Raw genomic sequence first — 27,230 nt, forward strand, 5'->3', positions numbered from 1 at the left:
TCCCGGGCGCTCCCTGAGGAGCAGGACGCGCCCGGCAGCTGCCCCACCCCGTGGGACCCCTGGGCACCCTCCACCTGCTGCAGCTCGCCCGCGGGAGGGGAAGCCAGGCTGCAGCACCCAGCTCGGGGGCATCTCTCCCTGCAGTGGCCACCCCCGCAAGCGCCCTTCCCTGCCAGCCCCGCTGCCCCCCAAGTGAATTCCTGCCTGGCGGCCCTGCTCTCCCCTCCCCTGCCAGCATCAGCAGCATCCATCTCCCCTCCCTCCCTCCGCCTGCATGGAGAGAGAGAATGGCGGAGAGAGAGAAAGGAGCCACCTCCCCGGCCGGATCGTCTCCGTTCCTGGGGCTGCACCTGGCCTCGCCCCCCAATTTCAGGTACCGGAGCCTCCCCCCACCCCAAACCCCTCAGACCCTTTCCCGGGGGTTCTCTGCAGATCTCGTTGGCCCTGCCCCTTCCCCCACCTGTCCCCGTTCTGCAGAGCCCGGCTGGGCACAGGCGGCTGCTGCATCCCCGCTTGCTGGCTACTTCCCTCCGGGGCTGGGCACCAGGCGGCGGTGCCCGCTCCCCACTGAGGCTGGGCGAGGGAAGGGGTGACCCCCCCCCATCCGAGCGGCCATGCACAGGCTGCACGGCCCTGGGCGGGGGCCGGGCTGGAACAATGTCTGCCTGGGGCTTCAGCCAGCCACGTCCCCTCCCGCCGCAGGCTCGAGGCAGTGTCAGCCTCCCCCCAGGCCAGGGGGTCAAACCCGCTGTCCCCGCCCGCAGCTGCGAAGGAGCCGCCTGCCCGGGAACAGGTGGTGTCCGCCGCGGGCGGTGCTCTGCTCTCTGGAGGGGGCGGGGGTAGGGGGAACTGTGCAGCGCTGGGGGGGCTTGTGCCTGTCTCCCTGCAGCCCAGTGGGGAGGGCTGGGCTCTGGGCCCTGTTTCCCCTGCCAGCTTTGTGTAGGGAGGGGCTGCAAACACAACCCCCCTCCCCCACCTCCCACCCCAAATCCCTCCACAGCCTCCTCTAGCACCCTCCTGCCCCCCAGAACCCTCCCTTTATATCCCCCTCAGATGTCTCACATACACTTCCCCCAAATACCCCCACCTCCTACCCAACTCTTCACACCTCACACACCTACCTCCAGTCCTCTCACCCCCCTCCCAAATCCTCCCTACTTCCCACCCAAGCCCCAACGCCTCCCCCATCTTCTGCCCCCCCCATACACACCCCTCTCAAAAGCCTTCCTCCAAACCCAAAAAACACCCTTCCTCCCCAGGAAATACTTCCTTCCTCTCAAACAACCCCTTTCTTATGTCTCCTCAGAGACCCCTACCCCAGGTACAGACCTGAAACAGAAAACAAACCCAGAAGGGTGCTGCAGATTTAGAATTGATCCTCTCAGAAATACTGAACACCCCCATCGATCTGGGACATGGAGCCCTTTAATGTGAAACTGTTCACAATATGGCCTGACAGCCCCAGGCAGAAGTAGGGACAGGAGCAGAGGTGGATTGAAAGAACCTACAGCTGCCTAGCTCAGATAAGGGTACAGGTGGGCTTGGGGGGCAGGATGCTTGCCAATGACTTTTGGAGAGCAGGATTAGCAAAGAGGCACACTGGGGGAAGGGGCAGCGCCTGGCATTTGGCAATATATAGGCCCTGTCATTATTTTTTCCTCTGATTTGGTGGGCTTGATGTCATTTGTTTTTCTGAAATTCTGAGCAGTTGTTCTCTGGTTATCAGATGCGTGTGTCTTGAATGGTGGGGCACTAAGCTAGAATTGGGTCTGAGCTCGTCAGGGAAGTGAGACCTGTTCTGCGTAGTTTATGCTGAGAGATTCTGGGGGGCAGGAGAGATGCTCTACACCTGAGATCAGAGGTAAATGTTTCACATTTGACTCTGTCGGGGGTCCAGGGATCTGACAGTTGAGGAAAGAGATTATCTGCCATCATTTTGGAGGGGAAGCTGATGTGGTGTTTGTGCATTGTGAGGCTGGGTGATTTACCTGTAAGGGCCCTGCCCCTGCCTGTGCAGACTGTCATTTGATTCTGGAGTTTCCTCTGCTAAACAGCTTTGTGGGGCTCTGTAAACAGCAGTCCACTGTCTTCCTTTTAGTTCTAATGCTGCCTGTTTGATTTGTTTGAAGCCATTGCATGCAACATGGCTGCATAAACCATGCAAATTAAGCAATTAAAGCTGCCTCTGGAAAGGTCCACCATGGAGAAGAGGCTCAGCCACAGAGCTGGGTAATGTGAGCCGAGCAACAGAGCTCAGCTCAGCCTGGTCCCGTGACAGTCTCAGGCTTGCTGTGTGCTGCTGTCCTAGATACAACGTTTGTCTCCTGGGCTCTGTCCTCTCCAATGTAAACAGCAACGCCCAGGGAAGGAAGAGCAAAGTGCCAGGTGCTTCTGTTGTCCAGGTCTCCAGAAGTGGAGTCCAAATTCTCAGAAAGCAGCTTTTAATGGGAAAGGGAGCAGGGAATAGTCATACCTTGTACGGGGAGGTGTCAGAGCCCTGAGATTTAATAGGGAGAACTCAGAGGTCTCTGAAGTTAGGTCAAATCATTCCAGGAGCCTGGAGTTTGGGATGAGGATCTTGGGATTGAAGGAAACAATTTTGAGGTCTCTGAATTTGGGGGTGAATTTTGAAGACCCAGAGATAAAGTTGAAATATTTGGGGGAGTTGGACACCCCCCCACACACACTTGCTTCCCTGCCAGGGTGTGTTATCTGGCAGGGGTAAGCATTGGGGAGTGGGAAGCTGTGTAAACAGAGAGTATCTGGGGTGACAGAGTCCAAAAGTCACTGGCAAGCATCCTGCCCCCCAAACCCACCCTTTCTACTGTAGCCAACTCAGCTCCAGCACCTGTGAGAGGAGAGACCTCCCACTCTTGGGTTGCCTTAGGGCTTCCATTGTTCTGGGCTGAAAAGGGCAGCAGAGACTTCAGTCAAGGGTGAAGTGAGGTGCTGAATGAACCATGAGGACATGTGAATGCTGTGCTCCCGGTGCAAGGGAATCCCACCCACCTTTGCTGCTGCTATTCCTACCCCTTCTGAATGGCAACACACAGGCTTCCAGCAAAGGACAGCAGAGCCATCAGGTGGTGTGTCCCCTTTAACATGGAAGAGAATCAGCACTGCCAGATAGCCCCCAAATGGAGGCGATGAGTGGGGACGAGAAATTTTGATCAGTTCTCTGGTATGAAGGCCTCACACCATCTGAAAAGGGTCTGGGAAGCAACAGTGTGGGGAAAGTGTGGGATGAGGCCCTTCTTTTCTAGGGCAGCCTCCTTGGGTGGTCACCTTGTCTCAGTGAGGGGAATTCTAGATGTTAGAGATGGAAAAGTCCCATTAGGTTCCATCTAGTCCATTTGTCCCCTGGGCCCAAGGCAGGATTGGTCCCTACAATCTAGTCTCCAGGGTTGTGCCCCCATCAGCTTTAAATATCCCAAGAAATGAGGCTCCCTTCCCTTTCTTTGGGAGACAGTCCCACAGCTTCACGTACCACTCTGCCAAGAACCTCCTGAGATTCAGCCCAAGTTTTTCTTTGCACTGTCTCATCCTCCAATTCCTACTTCTACCCTGTAACAGGGTGGCTTGTCCCCCTAAGGGCTAGAGCCCTGGGGGGCCAGTCAACCCTAGTTACTAAGGAGACACCCGACCAGGCAGCAGGATACCTTACTTTGCAGTGTTAATGTCAGAAATTTTTCCTGCCACTCACTGGACTTCCCAACTCTAAATTACCTGTCAGCTGGAGGAAGAGGCCTCTGCGTGGCTGCTAATAGTTCTGTAGTCTGGTTGGGGCCATGTCGGGGATGACCAGTTGTGCAAGCCAGAGTAGAGTGTGTCAGGGCTGTCTGAGCCAGGGTGAGGGCCCAGCAGGATGAGTTTCACAGAAGGTTTTGCACTAGAGCTGTTTGCCAGCCCTCTGGGGAAGGATTGTCCACTGCTCATCCTTGAGCTGGGACAGGAGTCAGGCTGTTGCAGCTGTGTTAGTGTTTCCTAGTCTGTGCCCAGGGAGGAGGGCATAGGGATGGGGACAAGTGAGAGATGCTTCACCTGAAATTCTATTCCTAAAGGAGCTCTCGATAGTTGATGTAAGAGCTTCACTTTTAAAGCAGCCATGGGGTGCAAAGCGTTATGCAAAGCTTGCAGCTGCTAGTGCCCCCAGGCCCAATTCTACACAACCCTGCACCTTGTGTAGTCATTGACACCACCGGGTAAGCATTCTGACTTGGTGGTGTTTTACCCCTACTTTGCACTGGTGTAAATGACTGGATAAGGTGCAGAGCATCAATGAATCTGTACCCTGTCCGTAGCAATGACCAGGTCTGAGAAGGAAGAAAGTGTGTGGAGGGGGGGGGGGAGGGGGAGAGCTCCCTTTAGCAGTCTGCAGACAAATCACTCTGTACTGAGTCTGAGAAGAACTTGGAAGGTAACCAGTACTCGGAAGAGAGCCATCCAGAGAAAACCTGGAAGAGATGCTGCAGGAAGTGGTGTTAGGAATGTAACAGAAGGGGGTGGTGGGTGGCAAAGATGTTTTGGGGGCATCTTTTGGCCCTGAGGCACACCCATTTCCAGCTTTTCTAATGAAGAGCCATAGCATCAGTCTAGATGCTGTACAGCAGGGCTCCTGGGAAAGCTACCCCCTAGAGGAGCTATTTGCATGGTTCAGGGAAGTTGAGAGACAATACCTGAATCCCTCTGGGAGTCTGACTATAACAAAGGGAGCTGGGCAGCATTCCTATTAGAAGGGCTTCTAAAGAGAGGGCAGTCTCTAGGAAAAGGGAATGAACCTCTTTGTATTTCCCCACTCAGGGGAAAGCTCAGGGGAGTCTAGGCTGAGGTGGAAATCAAGCCCTGCACTGCAGATTGGTTTGTCTGTTGTATGTGTTGGGGTGGCTGAGTAGTCAGCTCAGAGGCAATGGGCAGGGCATTTGTTTTAATGTTATACAAAATTAGGCTTCTCTGTGGATGTTTCTCTTTGGCTTAAGCAAAAGACCCTCTGATTCCTGGTGGCGGGGGGGGGGGAGGGGGGGAGTCAGGAACTGGAGCCCAGCCACAGAGGTGTTTCCCTATAAACTAGTGCTGTACTGAATGCCCCAGTACGGTGCTGACTTGCAGATGGAATATCAGAACAAAGTCCTGACTGCTTCAGTTCATCAAAGATCTCTTTGCAATTTCATAAGTCAGGGTGCTAGCCTTGCTATCCTGGCCAAATTTCAGCTCAGGTGATTCTGTTCTGTGATCCTACATTCCCTCCACAGGTTCAGATGGACACAGAATTATTCTTCACTTCCTTTCCTGAACTGTTGCATACATGGCTGTGTCTGTTAATCAGCTGCCAGCTCCTACCCTAGAGGTGGCTGCATTGAAGTGGCAGGTAAAGTGACTTCTGTATGTTAGTGCCCTGGAGAAACACAAGTTATTAAAATGCAACTTTTACCACTGGCTTTGGCAACTGGGGACTGCAGCTTTTGAGGTGCTGATAGAGGCAAGATGTGTCACCTGCAAAGACACATTTGTGATTTGCCTTGCCTATGTTAGGTCACCTGGGTAGGAAACTCTTGCTACACACAGTGTCGCAGGTAACAAGGAGACTGGCCTATTGGGGAAATAAGGAGATCTCTCCATGCTCTGGGACCTGGTGCATTTTGCAGGAAGTGACCTGGCTATCTGCTTGTTGCTCATGCAGCATGTGAGCTGTTGCTAGGAAGAGTTTGAGCACCTTGAGGGGATTCTAATGACTTCTTCCAAGCCAGTGTGAATCCCTGCAGGAGCAGGAATGAAGAAGACCAGCTGGTGTCCAGTTTTTAATGCAAAAGCACCACGGACAGCTCGGTCAATGCACCTCAATTTTGAGTTGCAGCATTCTTTGCTATTCCACCTTGGGTCTTCCAAGGAATGAAGGCTAATTTCATAACACACACATACCTACTAAAGTGAGGCATGGTTGGAGAAGAGCAGCTAGGGACGTGACAACTGAATCTTTTGCTACTGACAGGATTTGGGTGGGTGCAGTCTTGGTCAGTGAAATAATAAAAAGAATTATGACTCTGATGATGATAAAATTAATGGAAAGGAACATGTTTTAATATGTAAAAGTGGCAAAGAGCCCTGTGTCACCTTCTAGACTAACAGACATATTGGAGCATAAGCTTTTGTGGGTGAATAACCACTTCGTCAGACCCACGAAAGCTTATGCTCCAATACATCTGTTAGTCTAGAAGGTGCCACAGGACTCTTAGTCTGGATCTGTAAAAGCGGCAAACATGGATACCCCTCTGATGTTTTAATATGGCAATTTACCATGCTGCTCACATCAGCCTGCATAAGCGCTCATCCTGTGGAGTGGGAGGGTGTCATGGACTGCCTTATATTCTCCCTCCTCCTCCCCTCTCCAAAGAATGGTGGGTGGATGGAACAACTATGAAAGAGTTACCTTGTAAAGCCAGCAGCCATCATGCTTACTACCCTCATGCACTGCACAAAGTCTAGATCTACTTTCTTGTTCTCTTCAGAATGAGGAGGCAGAGCGACTGTGTGATCTAGTGCATGGCCGGTCTGTGGACCAGCACCAGTCCTTGAGATCTCCCAGACACAGTTTCGGAAGGCAGCAAGCCAGTCCCTGGTATCAAAAAGGTTGAGAAACACTTGTCTAGTGGACTGAGCCTGCACGGACTTTGGGTCCTATTCCTGGTTCTGAAAGGGTGTGTGGTTTAGCAGACTGAGTATGGGACCAGGAGACAGGACTGTCATGGATTTTGTTCCTGGCTCTGCCACGGGCTTGCTGTTGTGACCTTGGACAAGTCCCTTCTACTCTCTCTCTGTCTCAGTTTCACAACCTGTAACATGCAGATGATATTTTCTTTCTTTTAAGGGGGTTGTGTGTGTGAGCACCAAAGAGGTGAAACATGCTATGTAAATGCTAGTCATTATTATTATTGTTAGCATGGCTTGAAAAATCCCCTCACCTAGGGTGAATAGGAAGCTTCTCCAGGTGAATGCCTTCAACTTATATAGAATCTGAACTTTCATTAAAAAACAAACACATTTTCTAGCTTGTATGGTTGTGAGGAAAATCTTCAAGTCACCTAGGTATTATTGATGCAACTACATCTGCCTGAGTCTGCAGACTGATGGCTCCATTGCTTCTGCCAGTGCTCACAGTGGAAACTGACCAGAGCCTTATTGGGTTTGACAGCAGTTATTCAGATTTTTACAGACAGCAGTGAAACTGATTGAAATGAGGGTTGTTTCACTCTGCTCTTGCTGGGGGAAGTTCTGAGCAGCAGCAGAGGCAAGTGTAGGAGCTAGTCACTGAGGAGGAGGATCAGTGGAGGTGGGCAAATGGAGACCTACACTTGCAGCAGCCAGGAAGTTTCTGAGTGGGAGGGGCAGGGGGAAGTAGGGAGAGAGAGCTCTTTCTCCCTTCCATCAGCTGCGGGACTTAAAATGTATCAGACACCTACTAGCTGATATAAAAGATGGAGCCTGTGAGCCCTTGATAATCTTAATCAATGATCTGCCAGAAAATATAAAATCATTGCTGATAAAGTTTGCAGATGACTTGGTGGAGTAAATTGGTGGAGTAGTAAATAATCAGGTCAGTTACGGAGCACTCTGGATCACTTGTTGTTCAAGTTTACCAGGAGTTTTAATATAGTCAAATGTATATCTAGGAACCAAGACTGTAAATCATAGTTGTAAGAAGGGTAACAATAAGTTGGAAAACAGAGTCTGAAAAGGATTTGGGGATGATGGTGGATAATCAAGTGATCATGAGCTTCCAGTGTGGTGCTGTGGCACAACAAATGCGATCTTTGGATGTATGTGCAAAAGAATAATGGTAGAAATATGGAGATGTTATTACCTCTGTATTTGGCATTAGAATGACCAGTACTGGAATACTGTATCCAGTTCTGGTGTCCACACTTTAACAACGATGCTGACAAACTAGAAAGGGTTCAGAAAAGAATGATTGGAGATCTGGAAAACCTGCCTTACAGAGAGTGAGAGTAAAGAAGCTCCCCTCTAATTAGCTTTAACTTAAAGAGAAAGCTAAGAGGTGACTTGATCATGGTCTACAAGTACCTACTTGGGGAAAAGACTGCTTATAGCAGAAGGCTCTTTAATCTAACAGACAAAGGTATAATTACATCCAATGGCTGGAAGCTGAGGCTACGCAAATTCAGACTAGAAATAAGGTGCACATTTTTAACAGTGTGGTAAACTGTTCCTGTGGTGAATTACCCTACCGATGTGGTAGATTCTCCATCTTTTGAAATCTCTAAATCATGACTGAATCTCTTTCTAAACCATCTGCTCTAGCTCGACCGACCACAAGTTATGAATCTGATGCAGCAGGAATCATTTGGTGAAGTTATATGACCTGTGTCATGCAGGAGGTCAGTCTCTAGAAGAACATAATGGTCCCTTGTGGCCTTAAAATCTATGACAAGCAGAGTCCAGGGACAGCTCCATGGTAGAGGTTCCAGCACCTCCCATTTCCCAGCAGCTGGAATGGGGTTGATTTTTACTGGTCAGTGAGCTGCCCACATCTTCCCATTGATCTTTAGCTTAGCATGTTTAGTCCTCTGACGTCTTAGGCTTGGAATGTTACCAGACACCTCAGTGTGAGGGGATGGGCGGGGGAGAGAGGGAGAGATGGGAAAACAAATTAGAGAGAAATTGAAGGGGAGGATATAGAGAAGAAAATATAGGGAAAGGAAGAGAGAGGAGGAAAAGAGGAAATAGACACCAAAAACAATACAGGAAAAGATGCCTCATGATTTATTATAGGAAAGAAAGAAGATGGGGGAAGTGGAATTAAAGCCAGGAAGATTATGTAAGTTACACTTTTTAAAGGACATTAAATAGAAAGTTCATTGGTGACACCTTACATTTCAGTGCAACACCCATTAAAAAGTACCCATAGTTAATTTGTTTAACTCACAAGGGGTGTGGTTTGGGGGTGTTACAACACAGGGACTCTGCCCAGTGTGGTAAGATTAGTCCTTGGGCTAGTATGTTTTGGGTAAGTGTTTCAAGCCCGATCGTTGCTCTCCCTGTGTCAGGGATCTGGAGCAGCAAGAGGTCTGTCTATTATGATGCTGTCATTGGGCAGATCTTGCTTGTTCCTGTTAAACTTGTGGAATTGAATGCTTGATTACCACAGTAGCTGCTGCTGTTGTTCTAACTCCCCTCCACTCTCTTAAAAGCTTGAAATGAACCCAACCTTAGCACCTGACCCAGGGGAGCTGGCTGTGCTCACTGCTGTCCTGGACCACAATATTGCCAGACCCTGGGCAGAGAGACTATACCCAGAATGGGCCAGCAGAGGGAGGTGGGGTGGGGGGGAGAGGCTGAAAGTCTGGGGATTTAGATCATTTCTGAAAGCACATGAAACACGAGCAGCCCCCCCTTGTCCTTGGCAGGAACTTTCATGTATGTCTAAATAGTGTGCTGCCCCTTTAAATTGCTTTTTGTAGATGAAATGATGGTTCTCTCATTGACAAGTAAAAGCCGCAAACTGCCCATTTCCACCTGGGACTGTGGTCCATACAGAGGCTGACTAGACCAAGTAGGGGCCTTGCAAGGGCAGAAGAAGGTGTCTCTGCAGAGCTGGTATCAGTGATGTGGTAACTCAATGCCCCTACCATGTCTGCTGGTGATAAGGAGGGGGGGGCGGGGAGCAGGAGCTGCTATTGAGCAGGAGCCTGGCTGGCTGGCTGAGAGACTCAGCAGCCCAGGCAGAGTGCAGGGCCTGGCACCATCTCAGCTCAGTGGGTTATTTTTTCTTCCAAGACAGCTGATTCAATCTATTTTTAATGAGCTCCCCTATATTGCGCAGTGGGGAGGCAGAAAGTGGCGCAGGAAGCAACGGGCTCTGAGCTGGGGCAGGCGGAGGGGTAGCACACACACAGTTCAGCTCCTTTGAGCCTGGCTCCTCTCCCTGGGGAGAACTTCCTTTGACTGTGGCCCTGAAACAACAAGAAAGGGGTTCCTCTTAAATGCAGCTGGCCTTGAGAATGGAGTCGAGCACAGAAGAGGAGAGCTGGCTGGAGGATCAGTGGGAGAAATGGTAGGGAACTGTGGGAAGGGAGGGCAGGGAAGCAGTCAAGCACCTCTGGGTGCATCCCCTCCTTCTGCATGTGATGCTTGCAGAGCAGGAGTGAACTTGGTACATACTTGGCCCATAGTTTATTTGCTGCATATGGGGCTGCATGGTAGCTGGGTACAGAGGAGACCAGAGCAGCCAAGACTGCTGGTTCCTCCCCATCAGAGCAGTCATGGGCTCACACGCAGGGAGCCCCTCAGTGCCTGAGGCAGGAGCAGTTGCTGGAAATATGTTTATTTTAGCAGCAGGTGGAGGGGGTGAGAGCAGGGGAACCTTCTTAGGAAAGGGGAGTGTTAATGCAGGTGATTCATGGAGAGGGAGGGCTGACTGGGATTGGAGATCTTGGTGCCCCCAGGTGATTCTTCCAAGCTCTTGCCTGGCATATCTGCTTCCCGTGGCTGGCTATAAACCTGTGGGCTCCCTAGTGCTTACTGCAGCAAGCAGCCCTCAGATACAGTTCTAGCCTGCATGGCTGCACCTTGTCCCAGAGAGAGAGCTGAGCACTATCTGCTTTCCAGCCATCCCACTGGGAGAGCCTGGAGCTGCCACCCTAAAAGGTCAGTTCTGCAGCATTTGGAGTGCGGTCAGCCACAGCCTTTTGAGAGGCCTTTCTGAGAAGTCATGGATCTTGTAAGGGCCCCGTTTTGCACAGCTACAAGGGGGTCTCTCTCTGTCTGCCTGTATCCCAGGGCTCTGACTCTCAGCAGTGCATGAGAGAATGAGCATTAGTGGCAGAACCTGTCTGACCCCGTGTAACTGGAGAGGGCATCGATTCATGCTTTGATGGTTCATGGCTAGACCTTCTCTCCCCACTTCCTGCAGAAAAGCAGGCTGAGGGGGAAGCAGCTGGGGAACATAGGGTCTGGTTTTCCCCTCACTTGGCACCTTGTGTCAAAGTGTGTGTCAGTGTGTGTCAAACCCCCCCAATCAGAATGCCAGCATTTCATGCTCATTTTGTCCCAGTATAACAAGTGACACCAGGTGGCTGTAAGGTAAAGGAGGCTCAGGCCTGTGAAGAGGAAGCCGAGAGGGGGTGTCTGTTGAGAGCAGCTGAGGAAGCAGTGCAAATGCTGACCCCTGCAATAAAGATCAGCCGAAGGGAGCACTCTTCTGCAGGCTCTCTTTCCCCCAGCTCCTGTCTGCTCTGTGCAGATAGTAAAAGTCCCAGAGGTTTGCCCCAATGCCCTTGCCCAAAATGGCCTCTTCCCCACTGCTGGATGCTGTCAGGAGGCTGCATGTGAGAGGGACCCTGGGAGGGGACCTAGAGCCTTAGAACTATCTCAGAGACGAGATTACCCTCCCTACCCGTTTTCTTCTCTGTCTCTCTAGGAGCGGACAGGTTGACATGCTCTAGACGTAATGCCATCTATTCCCTTGAGGCTCTTACCAGCAGGAGGGAAGGATGTTTCTTGCTGCTGCCTTGGAGTCTCAGGAGGATTCAGCAAGGACATGATTAGGGGGTAGGGTGGGGCGGGTTCCTGCTTTCTGGCACAATAACTCTGCTGCCTTGGCATCCAGGACCGATGGGGATCTAAACAAACCTGAAGGGTGATATAGGCCAAGGGTCTTTGAAAGGTCATTCTGAGAAGCAGTGGATTATGCAAATTATTCCCCCTGCCCTTCCTCACCTGTATCATCTGGAACCCTGATCCATTCCCCTTCCTGCTCTTCCAGATCCCAGCGTGACCTTGCCTCTGTTCCTCTATTGGGGCCTTCTCTTCTCCATGGACCATGTTAGCCGTTGAGGTTTTCTGGACAAAATCTCTGCTCCAGCTAGATTCAGACACTGGTGATAAAAATGCTCTTCTGTATGAGTAGAGAAAATGGCCTGCAACCTTATCTACACACACAACTTGCACTAGTTTAACTAAACTGGCTTAAAAACTGATTTAAATTTAAACAGGTGCAAACCCCGTGTAGCCACTCTGATTTCAGTTTAAGAGTAGCGTATTTTGGGTTACCATAATCTGTTTTTAAACATATTATTCTGAACAAAAAGAAGCCACTTGTAAACTGAAATAACAGTCTCTACAACAAAGTTCCACTAAATCAGTTTAAAACCACATCTCTAGTTAAAATGGTGCAACTTTGTATGTAGACGAGACTAGAGACTGTTCAGTTTAGAGACATGCTAAATGAAAGATGTATGAGGAAGGTATATAAAACAACTAATGTCTGGACAAGGGAAATCAGGTGCTCCTATTCACATGCTCTCAGAATACAAGAACAAGCAGTGAAACTGCTAAAAGGAAATGCATTTGTAAACAAGGCACAATTAGCCTGTGGAATTCACTACCACAAAGTACCACTGAAAGCCAAGAGCTTAGATGGATTCAAAAAAGAATTGAGTATTTTTACGGATAATGATGTTAGACAGTAAATGTAAAAAAGGAAAATATATACATCTCCTGTGTTTTAGAGCATAAACCAGCCACTAACTGCCAGGGGTTGTTTCACATAATTGTCCACTCTGGGGATTTCGTGTACCTTCCTTTGAAGCATCTGCCACTGACTCCTGTCAGAGTAGGTTACTTGATTAGATGGATCCTAGTCCATCTCAGTTGGGCTGACACTTCCTGTGTTCCTAATATAGGATCTTGTTCCTAAAAGATTAATTCTCTGGTTCCACCCAGCTATGCGTTGTTGGTAGGAATAGGGGCAGGAGAATGCAGATTCTTCCTTCCCCCTCTACTTCCTTCCCCAGCCCTTTCCTACTTTGGAACCCCTTGTATTTTCCTTTGTGTGCAGTGGCTGGTATTCTTTGAGCCCAGGCCAAGCAGCAATATGTACAGTAGCATTCTTCTCCCTGGAAGCCACAAGGCCCTGCCTGGACAGCATCAGACCCCAGCACAGCACTATCCAGACCAGTACATGTGCTGATCTTCCCAGAAGGGGTCTGGCCACTGTCTCCCCACCAACACACTTTGAGATACAGCTTTCTGGGCCTTGTTGATGAAGAGCAATGCTGAAGACACCTCGACAGCAGGCATCCAGCAGGGTCACCACAGACTGTATCCAAACCTGGCACTGTGGGAGAAGCAGAGCTGGTGGGGAGCTCTACCCATATTCAAGAGGTAGATCTCACATGTCTTCCCAATATAGACTGGAGAAACTGCCCTCAATCCCTCTTTTCTAGCCCAGATACAATGCTCCCTGCTGGTATGCACCCCATTTAACAATGCATCTTGTAAGTGTCACGCTCCCTCCCACCTTTCCTCATGGACCCAATGCTGGGAGCCTGATGCTGCCCAGACAGCTCTGTGGGCATTTCCTAGCAGTAACTGCATGGTCTTTGCCTCCACCAGGCTCACCCATGACATCAGCCTTGAGGAGTTTGAGGATGAAGACCTCTCTGAAATCACCGATGAGTGTGGAATCAGCCTGCACTGTAAGGACAGCCTGGCCTCCCGGGTAAGGATGCCAATAGCCCTTGGGGATGTGGTGGAGTGGGGAGCCAGGGACCTGGGCGGGAGGGACAAAGTTGTCTGATTTCATTCAGAATACACTGGTGCGGCTCGTGGAAATTGCAGATCCCAACTTGTGGCCTGGCTGCTTGGATCAATATGGAGCCTGGCAGCTGGGCCCTGCAGTATCCATCAGCTGCATCCATATGAATGATAAGGCAGCATCAAGCCATGCTGTCAAATTCTGAGGACCACACTGTGACCAGCATGGACCCTTTTAACCCCAGCCCAGTGGAAGTCTCTCCCCATCTGACCCTGGCACAGAACCTATTAACCTCCCACCTTCCATCTTGATGGCCTTCTCGTCCCTTTTGATGCCAGTGCAAAACTCCATTATCCCTACCCCCACCCTGACGAGCTATCTCCCCATCTGATCCTGGCACAGATTCTATTACTCTCAGCCCAAGGGAGAGCTCTTTCGGTCTGACCCCATTGCAGGCCTTGGTACCTAAGGAACTGCATGTGAAACCATCTCAGGTAAATCTGTAAGTTTCCTGCTGATGTCCTTATGATTCCAAGGCACCAAGTTCTGGCAGTTCCTGTCAGCAACACCATGACTGGGCCACCATTAGAGTGGTTCTCTCTCACTGTGGGAGAGGGCTGAAGTGAAAGGTGAAAGCCCCTTGAGCAGTTGGAAGCAGGCCAGGGGATTTGCTATGTCTGTGTCTTTTCTCTGTTTTATTCATGGAGCAAGGTACTAATGAGCTAGCCTTCCACAGCCAGAATAAACCCCTCAGAGAACAAGCGAAAGACGTGCCCCTGTCCCCAGGAAGCTCCATGCTGATCCAGGCAGGAGCTTAGGGAAGGAGCATTTCTGGAGAAGATCTTAGGGGGATTTGAATGAGGAGAGAGAATTGGACAGACAATGGAAGATAGGACATGCCATACCAGATGAGACTAGTGGTTCTTATAGTATAGTATCCTGTCTCTGATAATGGTTGGTACCAGACATTTCAGAGGAAGGTGCAAGAAACTTTGAAATGGACAATCAAAGAGGCCCCTATTCCTGGGGGAAGCTTCCTCTCTACCCCATCAGTTAGTGGCTGGTACGACTGAAGCAGGAGGATTTATATTCCTTATATGTTTCTAAACTTAGCTAATATAACTCTGGGTGTTCCCATTACCCATTTAAATGCTGAATCCTTTTTGAATCTGATGAAGTTCCAAGCATATAGGGCACACAGCAAGTGAAGAAGCAAATCCAAGACAGCGAAAGGGCTAGGGTGAGCATAGGGTAGTGGCAGAAATGTTGGTTCTGGGTGAAAGGTGATATTCTGTAAGGCGTTGTAGGTGGATGAGAAGCTGGAATCTGATGTGATAGGGGATAGGGAGCAGTTGGGATGTTTTTGCCCTAGCCTGATTTCCAATTTCATAGTGGGCTGTCATACCTCATTGAGGAGGTGTGAGCACACAGACACTCAGCTCTAGATCTCTGTTTGTCTGGCAACACAGCAAACTTATCAAATCTGAGGGCAAAGCTGCCTGAGGATCAGCCACGTTTTTTTGTCGGCCAGTGGAGCAATAGCAGAAGGTATATCAACCCCCTCCTTGACTAAGGGTCATTTCTGCCATTAAGATCCCAGTTGCTCCAGGATACCTAGGCAGCAGCTGTGGCTAAGAGCACTCTTTCTTAGGCATACTCTGTATAAAGAGTGCACAGATCTTTTGCCCGTGGCAGCCTGAGGTGATACTGCTGCAGTGCACTGCGCATGGACTGCACCTTGGGAGCATGTGGGACCTGGCATTGGTGTGGAATGCAGCTGCCTACTTATTAAGCTGGGCTTCAGAGAGGGTGTGTTGCACAGGTGGTAGGGGATCTCTGCTGGTCAGAATTGGTTTCCAAGTAGAGTTGGAGGTGCTGCTCTTGACATATAAGGGTTAGATTTTCAAAGGTAGGTAGGGGCATAATGGGATTTTCAAAAGCATCTAAGGAAGTTAGATGCCTAACCTGCTTAGGTGCTTTTGAAAATCCCACTAGGAGCCTATCTGCTTCTTTAGGCTCCTAAATACCCTTGAAAATCTGGCTCTAAGTGGTTTGGGACCTCTTTAGCAGTGAGCTACCTCTCTTCATGGGTCCTGTGGCTGCTGAGATCTGCAGAGGTGCTTGAGCTTATGGCCACCTGGCTAAAAGAGGGGACAGCTGTCAGGGGGGTTCTGAGAGTGCCCCTCAGTTCTGGAACTGACCTTCACTTCTCCCTTGGTCTGACAGAGCCAAAGTTGCTTGACCTTCAAGCTAAAGGGCTCATGTGTTTTCTCTGGCCTTAGTGGAGGGGGTGGGTTTTATGGTGTTGCTGGTGACAGATAAAACGGTAAGACAAGACTTGGGAATTTCCCCCTTTGTTTGTATGTTAGAACTAAAAATTTTATCAGCTCCTAGCACCAACAGGCTAGGTGCTCTATAAATGTTATATTAACCCTCTTCTTGCTGCTGGAATCTAGCGATGTGTCAGCTGTGCAATAATGGGTTTAACTTAAGCAAGGAGTTTTAAGTTGCAACATGTAGTGCTGCATGTCCTGTTGACTTGCACAGATTCTCTCTCTCAAGTGCAGGTGAATGCAGGGAAAGACGATGCAGATTGGAAATGTTTGATAAAAGGGATGCTGATTACAGTGAGGAGACAGGTGAAATAAAAATGGTTGCTCTGAAACCTGTGGATGTGTAACATGTAAATCCCTCACCAGCCTTAAACATTCTGGGGAATACTGAGGAGACCTGAAAAAGGTTCAAACTGCCATTTGAACTGTCTGTGAAAGCCACAGAGGCTAATAAAATGGAGGATGAGTGCAAAATTGCATTCGTTGAGCAGTAGCAGAAACATGGGATGTTTACAATGTCTTCCATATTAAAGGGAAGAAAGCTTTGAAGAAGTAATATACAGGTGTGAGAATCGTTGTCTTTAGAAAAAAATGTTCCATAAGAAAAATGAATTTTCTGGATAAGGAGCCACAAAGAAGGGGAAATGTTAAGAATTCATCCCAGACTTAAAATTAAAAAGCCAATTTTGTGAATTTAGATTATCAGGACTCCCGTATTACGGACTGAAGTGTTTTGGGGTCCAACAGTAAAGAGGAACGTGAAAGGAACAGAAGGACATAGACCTGATACTTGGAAAGGGATGGATCAAGACTTTCTAAAGTACCCAAAGTTTTTGGGTGGCCAACCTGAGACACCTTAATGAGGCCTGTTTTACAGAGGATGGGTGTCTTCTGAAAATCAGGCCACTTCAAGGTGTTTTGATTTGGGAACCCCAAAATGCAGGGCACTTTAGAGAATCTTGACACTGATTCAGTTCTTGGTTATTGTTCATCTGCTATGTAGTGAAATAACTAGAAATGTAAAGACAGGCCAGCAAGTCTCAGTGCATCTGGTAGGTAGGTAGACAGGTAGGAAGGAAGAAAAAGCTTTCAAAAATAAAAAGGGTAAGAGGAAACCAAACAAGGAAGGATGTAAGCAATGTAGCAGCTGAAGTTAGCATAGAGAGGATATCCAGTATTGAGAAAATATCCAGGATATTAAAAGGGGTGCAGATAGTGACACCTGTGAGTAAGGGTGCCCAACACTTGCCATTATAAGACCCTATTTGCAGTCGCTTATAACTTTGCCAAACTTTAACCATATGGGCTAAAATTTGTCATGTTGGATATCAGTCTCAGGTTGAAATTTTCCAAAAAATGTCAGCAAAGACAGTTCACTGGTTTCTTGGAACAAGATTAGGGAAAAATACATTATTTTGCCAATTTATAAAAAAAATTCTTACAACCATTTTGTTGAGGAGATCTAGTGCCTCTATACTTTGATCCAGAGACCTGAAATTTGGCATCAGGAATGTGGCTTTTGCTGTCCCCATGAAGATCCACCCAAATTTGGCCAAGTTGTGAGCCTCTGGAAATCAGTTAGCACAAACTCAATAGAAACATGCTAGAGTTTGACAGCTAAATTCTCTGGAGATTCTGTGCATCCTGAAAATGATCCAGCCCCTCAATGCTCATATGTGCCAACTGTCTTATGCATGTTCCATCCCAGGACTACAAGGGCTGAGCAGCACTTTCCCTGCAGCCAGGAGCCATGGTGTCTCAGGACTTGAGAAGTGAGTGCAGAGAGACACTTTTCTGTGCTCTCAGTGCTTCCTTCACTGTACCAAGGCAGCATGGATGATGATGAGGAAAGAACCTGATGTGAATGCAGAGGACTGAGATGCTGGAGGTTGGGAGGGGGGCAGGAGTATAAAATGGGACGTAGAGCAAAGAGAGGGCCAAGGGAGAGACTAGGGACAAGGGGCTGAGGTGTGGTGGAGGCACTGGGACATTGACTTGGGATCCTGTGCACTGAAGGAGGCAGAGGACCTGTGGAAATAAATAGTATATGATCATGTAATTAAAGTGTGTGTCATAAGACATATGCACCAGGGGGACAAATTAAGGTTGCACTGACAATTCTTAACTTCTGAGTGCTGTGCTTGACTTTGCAGCCATAACATTTTCTCAGTGTAGTGTTTTGTATGTCATGTAATGTATACACACATGTAAAATCTGTAATAACCACTTTGCAAAAACGTGCAGGTTAAAAGTGGAATTTGAGGATTCCTCTAGGGCAGTGTTTTTCAGCCAACAGCCCAATGAGCACAGAGCTGCGGCCCATGTGGCATCCTCAGGGCCATACAGTTAGTATTGGATGCTGCCCACAATGGTAAGTAGGTTGAGAACGAGAACGAGAATGAGTTATTCATAAATACAACTAAGAAAGGAACCTTGCACATGGAAGAATGGCTATTAAAATTATGCACAAATGGCCTACTTGGAATGTACAAAATCACTCCAGGAGCATAAGTGAAAGCAATGATAGAAATGGCAATAGAGAGGTTTAAAGGAAGTGTACAGCTTGAAAAGTCAAAGGTGACATAGAGCTGTCAACTCCAGTTCCAGTCCTGGAGGAGTTCAGAGGCAAGACAGTAAAACAAGAGTTTGTAGTAGCTTGTTGAAGAAAGCAACCAGGCGTTTATTTCTGCACATGAGATGCTTGGCTTGACCAAGGGTGTATGCCATAGGGAATCAGAATAACAGATATTAATCTTGAACCGTACGTGAAAGCACTAGCTGCATCATATGAAGATGTGATCCCAGAAAAGGTGTCTCCTGGTGACATAGATAGTTATGGGCGGTCAGGTGTCTGTTTTACATGCCAGCAGATAAGTTCCTACAGAAACCAGAGAAAAAGTTGCAAAACATGACAGACTGCATCATTCATAGAACAGGAGAATCAACAGTCAGGATTCACTCCTTAGTAACTGTTGAGTGAAAGGGGAGGCAGACTCAGAACTTCGTGCTGACCCAAGGAGCTGAACAAGAACATCACAAGGGGAGGTTACATTTGCCACAAGGAGAAAAACATTTGCTGAGATGGCAGGACCCAAATTCTTTAGCAAATTGGATGCATCAGCAGGGTTTTGGCAGATACTCTGGACATAAAGCTTTGAGATTTACACTTTCAATGCACCATTTGGCTGCCTTGTGAGGTTGCCTTTCAGAATATATTTGGCACCAGGAAGTATTTCTCTGCACAGTGTCCCAGATGCAGGAATGTCTCTCAGGAGAAAAAATGTACATTTATGCTATCATAATTTGGGGCAGCTCCACAACTGAACTTCAGGGACAACTGCAGAGGTGACTGGAAACCACAAGAAGAAACAACCAACAGGGTCGAAGTGTCCATTTTGAGTTATTGAAATCATCTACTGAGCAGAGAAGTGGACCACAAAAAGTGACAGATTCTCAAGATTCAAGCACTAGTGAATATGCAGAGACTCAAAGATAAAGGCATTCTGAGACTGCAAGGCATCTTGACTTAGATCTGTAAGTTTGTACCCACCTATGCAGCTCAAACAACTCACCTAAGAAAATGCCATCACATAGATACAGAATGGATCTGGATGTTGGAGTATGACAGAGTTAAAGGATTCATAATATGTACTGACTTCAGCACTAGTGCTGTAATACTTCAATACACAGAGTTCAAACACTCAACAGATGTTTCAAAAGGAGCAATGGGACCGAATGTCTGCCGGTCACAAATGCTGCAAGAGCTATGACAGTGTCAGAGAATTTGCAAATCAAAAGATGCTAGGCCTTGTGTATGGCTGTACAAAGTCTCATGTCTTTCTATGGCTGTACCTTTCAAACCTGAAATGGACCATAAAGCAATGACTGTGATACATAAAAGGAGGTGGAGAAGCACAGTCAAGAATATAGCAATTACTGGCATTGTCAAATAGTGGCTTATGCACTATCAAGACCACATGCTCCACTTGCTGACCCATGAGGTGACCTGAAACAAGCCATGATAGTCCATGTGAACCTGATGATAAAAGCCTCATGCTATATCACTAAGAATATGGGATGAATTAGAAAGAGGAAAACAGACTAAGGATGAAATACTATGAGGAGTAATACAAGCTATAGGTAATGGATGGAGAAATCCACACCTCTCTCACCCTCCCATTCCCAATATACAGGTGAGCCTGCAGAGAAAAGTACAGATATAGTCATTTCCACAAGTCATTCCCCCAGTGATGGGAGGGAAAAGTTGGAAAAAATAGAGGAAGTACTCCTGGGAATGACTAAGCCAAGAAGAACGGGAGAAGTCATATTCTGTCCATCGAGAACAGTGACGTTGACAAAATGGTGAGTGTGTGTGAAACCTGATGGAAGTACAGAGATGTACAACAGAGAGAACAGAGGATACAGTCTGAATTAGATTTGTTTGTTCTGGGAAAAAAAACTGATGACCTTATTGTAGACTATTTTAGCAACTTTCCCAAAGCTCAACACTTAAACATATCACAACTGCAATACAATCTGGCTCAGGCCCATTAAATCAGTGTTTGTGTATCAGGGAATTCCATAAAATGCCATGGTCTGAAGTAATGGACAGGGGACCACACCTCAAGAACAGGGAATTCGTGTTGAAATTCTGAAGTTTCTGCAAAGATGGGGATGGATTAGCAGAATGTAGAGTATAGTAAAGGACTCGCTCAGAAAAGCAATTAATGCAAGAGCAGAGCCATCTTTAGCTCTGCTCAGCTACAGAGCAGCACCTCTGCAATGTGAAAAACCACCAGCAAAACTTCTGTATAATAGACATGGCCTATTACCAGACACAAAGCATAACCAAAGGATGGCAAATAACTGATTTTCAGCAAAGAGGTCAGACAAGTTAAAACCAATAGAAAATTATTAAAGAGGAGGAAGACCCTTACCATAGTTCTTTTGTTTTTAAATACTCAAATACTATGTTTGAATTTTAAAAGATAGTGGCCAGTAAAGGCTGCAGTGATTAAAGGAATGTCATCCCATTCATATTTCATGATCAACAGAAAGTGAAAGCATTTTGCTCAGATGTCTTGTAAAGTTCCTGAGAATGTGGCTGAGAGAGCAAACAAGCAGCCAGCAGAGTGAGAGCAGATACACTGGCTGTACAATAACCAGCATGGATCGATCCTGTTCTGGACTGCAGGAAAAAGACTGAATAAGCCATTGAAGACATGGAAGGACATTTTGCTTTATGATACTTCTGGAAGACTCTTGAAATTGTCAAAAAGATTGTCCGAGACCTGTTGATAGCATAACAATATGTAAAAAGTTGATAATCCCTCTAGTTGTTAGAATTTGTTCAAGCAGGAAATTTAGCACAAAACTGTAAAGGGCAGACCTGCTACAAAGGGTTAAGCTTCAGCAAGGAGTATTATAATTGCCATCCCTCCTGCAGAATACTGTCCAGAGCTACATGGCCTGCTGACTCATGCACAGAGATGGGGAACCAGTTGCAGAGGCTGAAGCAGGAAATATAGCCAGGCTAGAGTACTGTAACAGTAATTTCGTTTACTGCATATGGGTTTTGACTTGTTTGTTAAATAAATATATTGCCCTAAACCTGCCTCAGTCATTGCTGAATACCAGGTCCCTCTGTCTCGGAGACGGGCATCTCTGGGTCTAAGTAGTGGCCCAGCATTTGAAAAATTTGGGGCAAACTAACTGCTTCAACTAAGGTTGCCAATCCTCCCAGTTTTGTCAGGAGTCTTCCGGAATCAGGCTCTATCTCCCGGAGACTACTGAAGCCAATCTGGGAGATTTTATGTGCTAAAAATCCAGTGGTGCAGCAGGGCTAAGGCAGGCTCCCTACCTGTGCTGGCTCTGTACCACTTCCAGAAGCAGATTGCATGTCCCTGCGGCCCCTGTGGCGGGGGCAGTGGGTCTCTGTGACACTGCCCACGCCTCGAGTGCCACCTCCGCAGCTCCCATTGGCTGGGAATTGAGGCCAATGGGAGCTGCAGGGGCAGTGCTTGGAGACCCCCGAACCCCTGCCTAGGAGCCACTGTCAGAGGGATGTGCCAGTTGCTTTCGGGAGCCGCCCAAGGTAAGTGCCACCTGGACAGAGCCTGCACCCTTCACACACTCCTACACCCCCAACCCCCCCCAGCCTGGTAAGAGTGGGGGAAAGCGAGCGACAGAGGGATGGGTATTGGAGTGAGCAGGGTCAGGGCCTCAAAGAAGGGGTAGGACAGGAGCGGGGCCTTGGGGAAGGGGTGGGGCAAGGATGTTTGGGTTTGTGCAATGAGACAGTTGGCAACCCTAGCTTCAATGTGGCCACTAATTTTGGGTGATTTAGTGTTCAGGTGCGGAGCTCGAGCCACACAGGCCTGATTTTCAGAAGTGCTGAGCAGCTACAGCTGCCCTTGACTTCAGCTGCAGTTGAAAATGTGGCCCTTTTGTTTCTATCATAATGCCTTCGAGAAGCACAGCTCTACTCCCCTGTGTCCCACCATTCTTTTCCTTATGACAACGTAGTTCTTGGAAATGCCCTGCAGGTGGCAGCAGAGGCCAGGAGCAACAGGTCTAAGGGGCTCCAGGATGGGGCTGGTTAGTACAGTATCATTCACAGCGCCACTGTGCTAGTACAGCATGCAGTTGCCTTTCTCAGGCTGCTGGGGATTACACAGGGGGAGGGATCAGGGGTAAAGCCTGGCTTAATATATTAGAAGGAATTACAGCTCTGCCATTTTGGAGCTGCTCAGCATTTCCTGCATAAATCCCATTTTATATAAAAATAAGCTGGAAAAATTGGCGCAGCTGCAGGCTTTGTCCCTGTTTTTTCCACTGTACCCCAGCCCCTTCCAACTTGCAGGGCTACAGGTCACAGCTACCATCCTTATGGCCTGGAAGAAGCAAGCAGCAGCCCCAGGACTGGGGGATGTGGACACCTACTCACAAGGTTGCAGCGCAGTGCAGCTAACAGTCTCTACGTAAAAGAATGAATGGACACAAATCAGACGTCAAGAATTATAACATTCAAAAACCAGTTGGAGAACACTTCAATCTCTCTGGTCACTCAATCACAGACCTAAGAGTAAAGGAGTACTTGTGGCACCTTAGAGACTAACAAATTTATTAGAGCATAAGCTTTCGTGAGCTACAGCTCACCTCATCGGATGCATTTGGTGGAAAAAACAGAGGAGAGATTTATATACACACACACAGAGAACATGAAACAATGGGTTTATCATACACACTGTAAGGAGAGTGATCACTTAAGATAAGCCATCACCAACAGCAGGGGGGGGAAGGAGGAAAACCTTTCATGGTGACAAGCAGGTAGGCTAATTCCAGCAGTTAACAAGAATATCAGAGGAACAGTGGGGGGTGGGGTGGGAGGGAGAAATACCATGGGGAAATAGTTTTACTTTGTGTAATGACTCATCCATTCCCAGTCTCTATTCAAGCCTAAGTTAATTGTATCCAGTTTGCAAATTAATTCCAATTCAGCAGTCTCTCGTTGGAGTCTGTTTTTGAAGCTTTTTTGTTGAAGTATAGCCACTCTTAGGTCTGTGATCGAGTGACCAGAGAGATTGAAGTGTTCTCCAACTGGTTTTTGAATGTTATAATTCTTGACGTCTGATTTGTGTCCATTCATTCTTTTACGTAGAGACTGTCCAGTTTGGCCAATGTACATGGCAGAGGGGCATTGCTGGCACATGATGGCATATATCACATTGGTAGATGCACAGGTGAACGAGCCTCTGATAGTGTGGCTGATGTGATTAGGCCCTATGATGGTATCCCCTGAATAGATATGTGGACAGAGTTGGCAACGGGCTTTGTTGCAAGGATAGGTTCCTGGGTTAGTGGTTCTGTTGTGTGGTGTGTGTGGTTGCTGGTGAGTATTTGCTTCAGATTGGGGGGCTGTCTGTAAGCAAGGACTGGTCTGTCTCCCAAGATCTGAGAGAGCGATGGCTCGTCCTTCAGGATAGGTTGTAGATCCTTCATGATGCGTTGGAGGGGTTTTAGTTGGGGGCTGAAGGTGATGGCTAGTGGCGTTCTGTTGTTTTCTTGGTTGGGCCTGTCCTGTAGTAGGTGACTTCTGGGTACTCTTCTGGCTCTGTCAATCTGTTTCTTCACTTCAGCAGGTGGGTACTGTAGTTGTAGGAATGCATGATAGAGATCTTGTAGGTGTTTGTCTCTGTCTGAGGGGTTGGAGCAAATGCGGTTATATCGTAGCGCTTGGCTGTAGACAATGGATCGAGTGGTATGATCTGGATGAAAGCTAGAGGCATGTAGGTAGGAATAGCGGTCAGTAGGTTTCCGATATAGGGTGGTGTTTATGTGACCATCGCTTATTAGCACCGTAGTGTCCAGGAAGTGGATCTCTTGTGTGGACTGGTCCAGGCTGAGGTTGATGGTGGGATGGAAATTGTTGAAATCATGGTGGAATTCCTCAAGAGCTTCTTTTCCATGGGTCCAGATGATGAAGATGTCATCAATGTAGCGCAAGTAGAGTAGGGGCATTAGGGAACGAGAGCTGAGGAAGCGTTGTTCTAAGTCAGCCATAAAAATGTTGGCATACTGTGGGGCCATGCGGGTACCCATCGCAGTGCCGCTGATTTGAAGGTTTACATTGTCACCAAATGTGAAATAGTTATGGGTCAGGACAAAGTCACAAAGTTCTGCCACCAGGTTAGCCGTGACAGTATCGGGGATACTGTTCCTGACGGCTTGTAGTCCATCTTTGTGTGGAATGTTGGTGTAGAGGGCTTCTACATCCATAGACCTAAGAGTGGCTGTCCTTCAACAAAAAAGCTTCAAAAACAGACTCCAACGAGAGACTGCTGAATTGGAATTAATTTGCAAACTGGATACAATTAACTTAGGCTTGAATAGAGACTGGGAATGGATGAGTCATTACACAAAGTAAAACTATTTCCCCATGGTATTTCTCCCTCCCACCCCACCCCCCACTGTTCCTCTGATATTCTTGTTAACTGCTGGAATTAGCCTACCTTGCTTGTCACCATGAAAGGTTTTCCTCCTTTCCCCCCCCTGCTGCTGGTGATGGCTTATCTTAAGTGATCACTCTGTGAGCTGTAGCTCACGAAAACTTATGCTCTAATAAATTTGTTAGTCTCTAAGGTGCCACAAGTACTCCTTTTCTTTCTCCTTACAGTGTGTATGATAAACCCATTGTATCATGTTCTCTGTGTGTGTGTATATAAATCTCTCCTCTGTTTTTTCCACCAAATGCATCCGATGAAGTGAGCTGTAGCTCACGAAAGCTTATGCTCTAATAAATTTGTTAGTCTCTAAGGTGCCACAAGTACTCCTTTTCTTTTTGTAACTACAGACTAGTTAGCTATGGGACCTGTCTTTGTGCAGCACCCTACTAATTTACACTAAATCTCCACTTCAGTTGCAAGAACCCCTCTCTCTGAGGCTGCAAGCACCTTTTTGTCTCCCCTGCTGCCTTAGGCCCCAAGCCAGTAGTGATCACCATGACTGCACAGAGTCCCACGGACATCAGTGGGGCACCACACAGGTGCATTTGCCTGTGTGGATCCGGTTGCAGGACTGGGGCCTTAGTCCTGATGGACACTGGCTCTATCATATGTGCTTGCTCACACACCCATATGCTCTTGGTTGGACTCAGTGTTCTCATGATCTATGCTGCTCCTCACCAGTTCAGAGGCGAATCCCTCTGTACGTGGGAGTGAGGTAGTGGAAAGGCCAAGCCTAGAATACAGTTCAAGGATCAGTGATGCTCTCCTGTTTGCAGTGTTATGGGGAGGAATCTTGAATGGCTGGGGGAGCAGAGTCCTCCCAGTGACTCCTGATATAGTTTGTGCTAATGCTGTACTGGGCCTTGTAGATTAGGACTGAAACTTTGCATGTAGGCTGGTTTTCAGTGGGAGGCCAGAGTGAGGTGCTGTCTGCAGGTGCTCACATACTCCCTGCCAGGACCTGATTACAGGAGACTGAGTTTCTCTGGTAACAGCTACGAGTACCAACAGCACAGACATTGGGGCCAAAGGCTCATTTTAGGTGTGTGTGATGGCAGCAGCTACTGCTGCCAGAATTTTATGGGTGGCAGTATTTGGATCCTGGCAGAGACATGAAAGGCAAAAGGGATTGACATATGAAGAAAGATGGAGTTGATGTTCATGGAGAGATAGAAGCACATCAAAATATCCACTGCCACCATCATGCCTCCTTGTATCCCAGGCGGCTGCTCTGAGGATGTCAGGTCTGCCTACAGCCTTGGAGTCCTGCTGGATTCACGGCTGGCACTCTTTGTGTAAAATGCTCTCTCCTACTTCTGCCTGTTCGGGAGACTTCAGCCTATCCTGCTGACCACAGGGACCCACCAATGTCTGACCTCAAGGCTTGATTATTGCAACACACACTACAGGAATTAAACCATTTATCTTAAGCAGCTCCACTTGGTTCAAAATGCAGCCACCTGCTTACCCAGCAGCAAGGGCCACTGAGAACTCATAATTTCAGTGCCCTAACCCTACATAGAATCACAGAAGATCAGGGTTGGAAGAGACTTCAGGAGGTCATCTAGTCCAACCCCCTACACTGATGCTCCATTGGATGCTGAGTTCAGTTCAAGGTTTCAATCCAGTTCAGACCTAGCCCTCACCTCCTGAGATCATGCTGGTACGTGGCAGCTATGGTCCTCTGGAGAGTGGAATTGTCAATCCCAAGGGTGAGACCTGCAGTTGCCAGGGCCAGAGCTCTTTCTACAGCTGTGGGACTTGCTCCTGGAAGGGATCAGAAGAACTATGAGTTTTGGTGCCTTCTGAGCAGAACGAACTTGGCATCTGCTCAAATAAAGGATGATTAAAAAGGGAATCCAACCAACTGGGACAGAGAAACCAAGACAGATTGTATTTATAGTTCTGGGGTGTTCTAAGGCACTCTGATGCCCTGATGATTGGCACCAATGTTGATACCAAGACAGAAAACAAGAACAAGCTCAATTTGTCCAATTTGACTATATAACAACCAGGAGAGTGGGAAGCTCATAGTTTACACGTGCTTTGAAGGGTGTTAGCATCCAGGAAGGAGAGTGTCACAGGGTGACTGGCCCCAGTAAATGAAGTATGTCCAGTGCCCCCGTGCCAGTACAGGTGCTCCCACGGCCAATTAAGAGGGGGGGGCAGCACTTGGGGACTATAATGGACTGGGGGATACCCAGTGATGAAGGGAGATCTAGCAAAAGAGAGACCTGGCAGGGGGTGGAGTCCCAGTGAGTCAGAGCAGACTGGCTAAGTCAAGAAGGGCAGGGGAGAGCAACCAGGGGACTGGAGGAGTCCTGGAAAAAAGCAGGTGTTTCC

General features: G+C 47.9%; 1 protein-coding gene across 3 annotated transcripts in view; it reads left to right on the forward strand.

Moving 5' to 3' along the window:
- MAPK8IP1 (mitogen-activated protein kinase 8 interacting protein 1) overlaps window positions 1-27,230 on the forward strand; it is a 50,759-nt gene continuing 23,529 nt past the window's right edge. Inside the window, exons 1-3 of one of the 3 annotated variants that reach the window (XM_038405068.2) lie at window positions 292-373; window positions 5,250-5,365; window positions 13,408-13,513. Coding sequence is in view for 2 of the 3 variants with exons in the window: in XM_038405067.2 (XP_038260995.1) it covers window positions 288-373; window positions 13,408-13,513 (192 nt within the window). In the remaining variant the exon portion in view is untranslated. Of the gene's footprint in view, window positions 374-5,249; window positions 5,366-13,407; window positions 13,514-27,230 lie in introns of all 3 variants that reach the window. The other 2 variants (XM_038405067.2, XM_043515607.1) reach the window with 2 other exon arrangements.

Source organism: Dermochelys coriacea, chromosome 6, assembly GCF_009764565.3.
Source record: "Dermochelys coriacea isolate rDerCor1 chromosome 6, rDerCor1.pri.v4, whole genome shotgun sequence".
Lineage (NCBI taxonomy): Eukaryota > Metazoa > Chordata > Testudines > Dermochelyidae > Dermochelys > Dermochelys coriacea.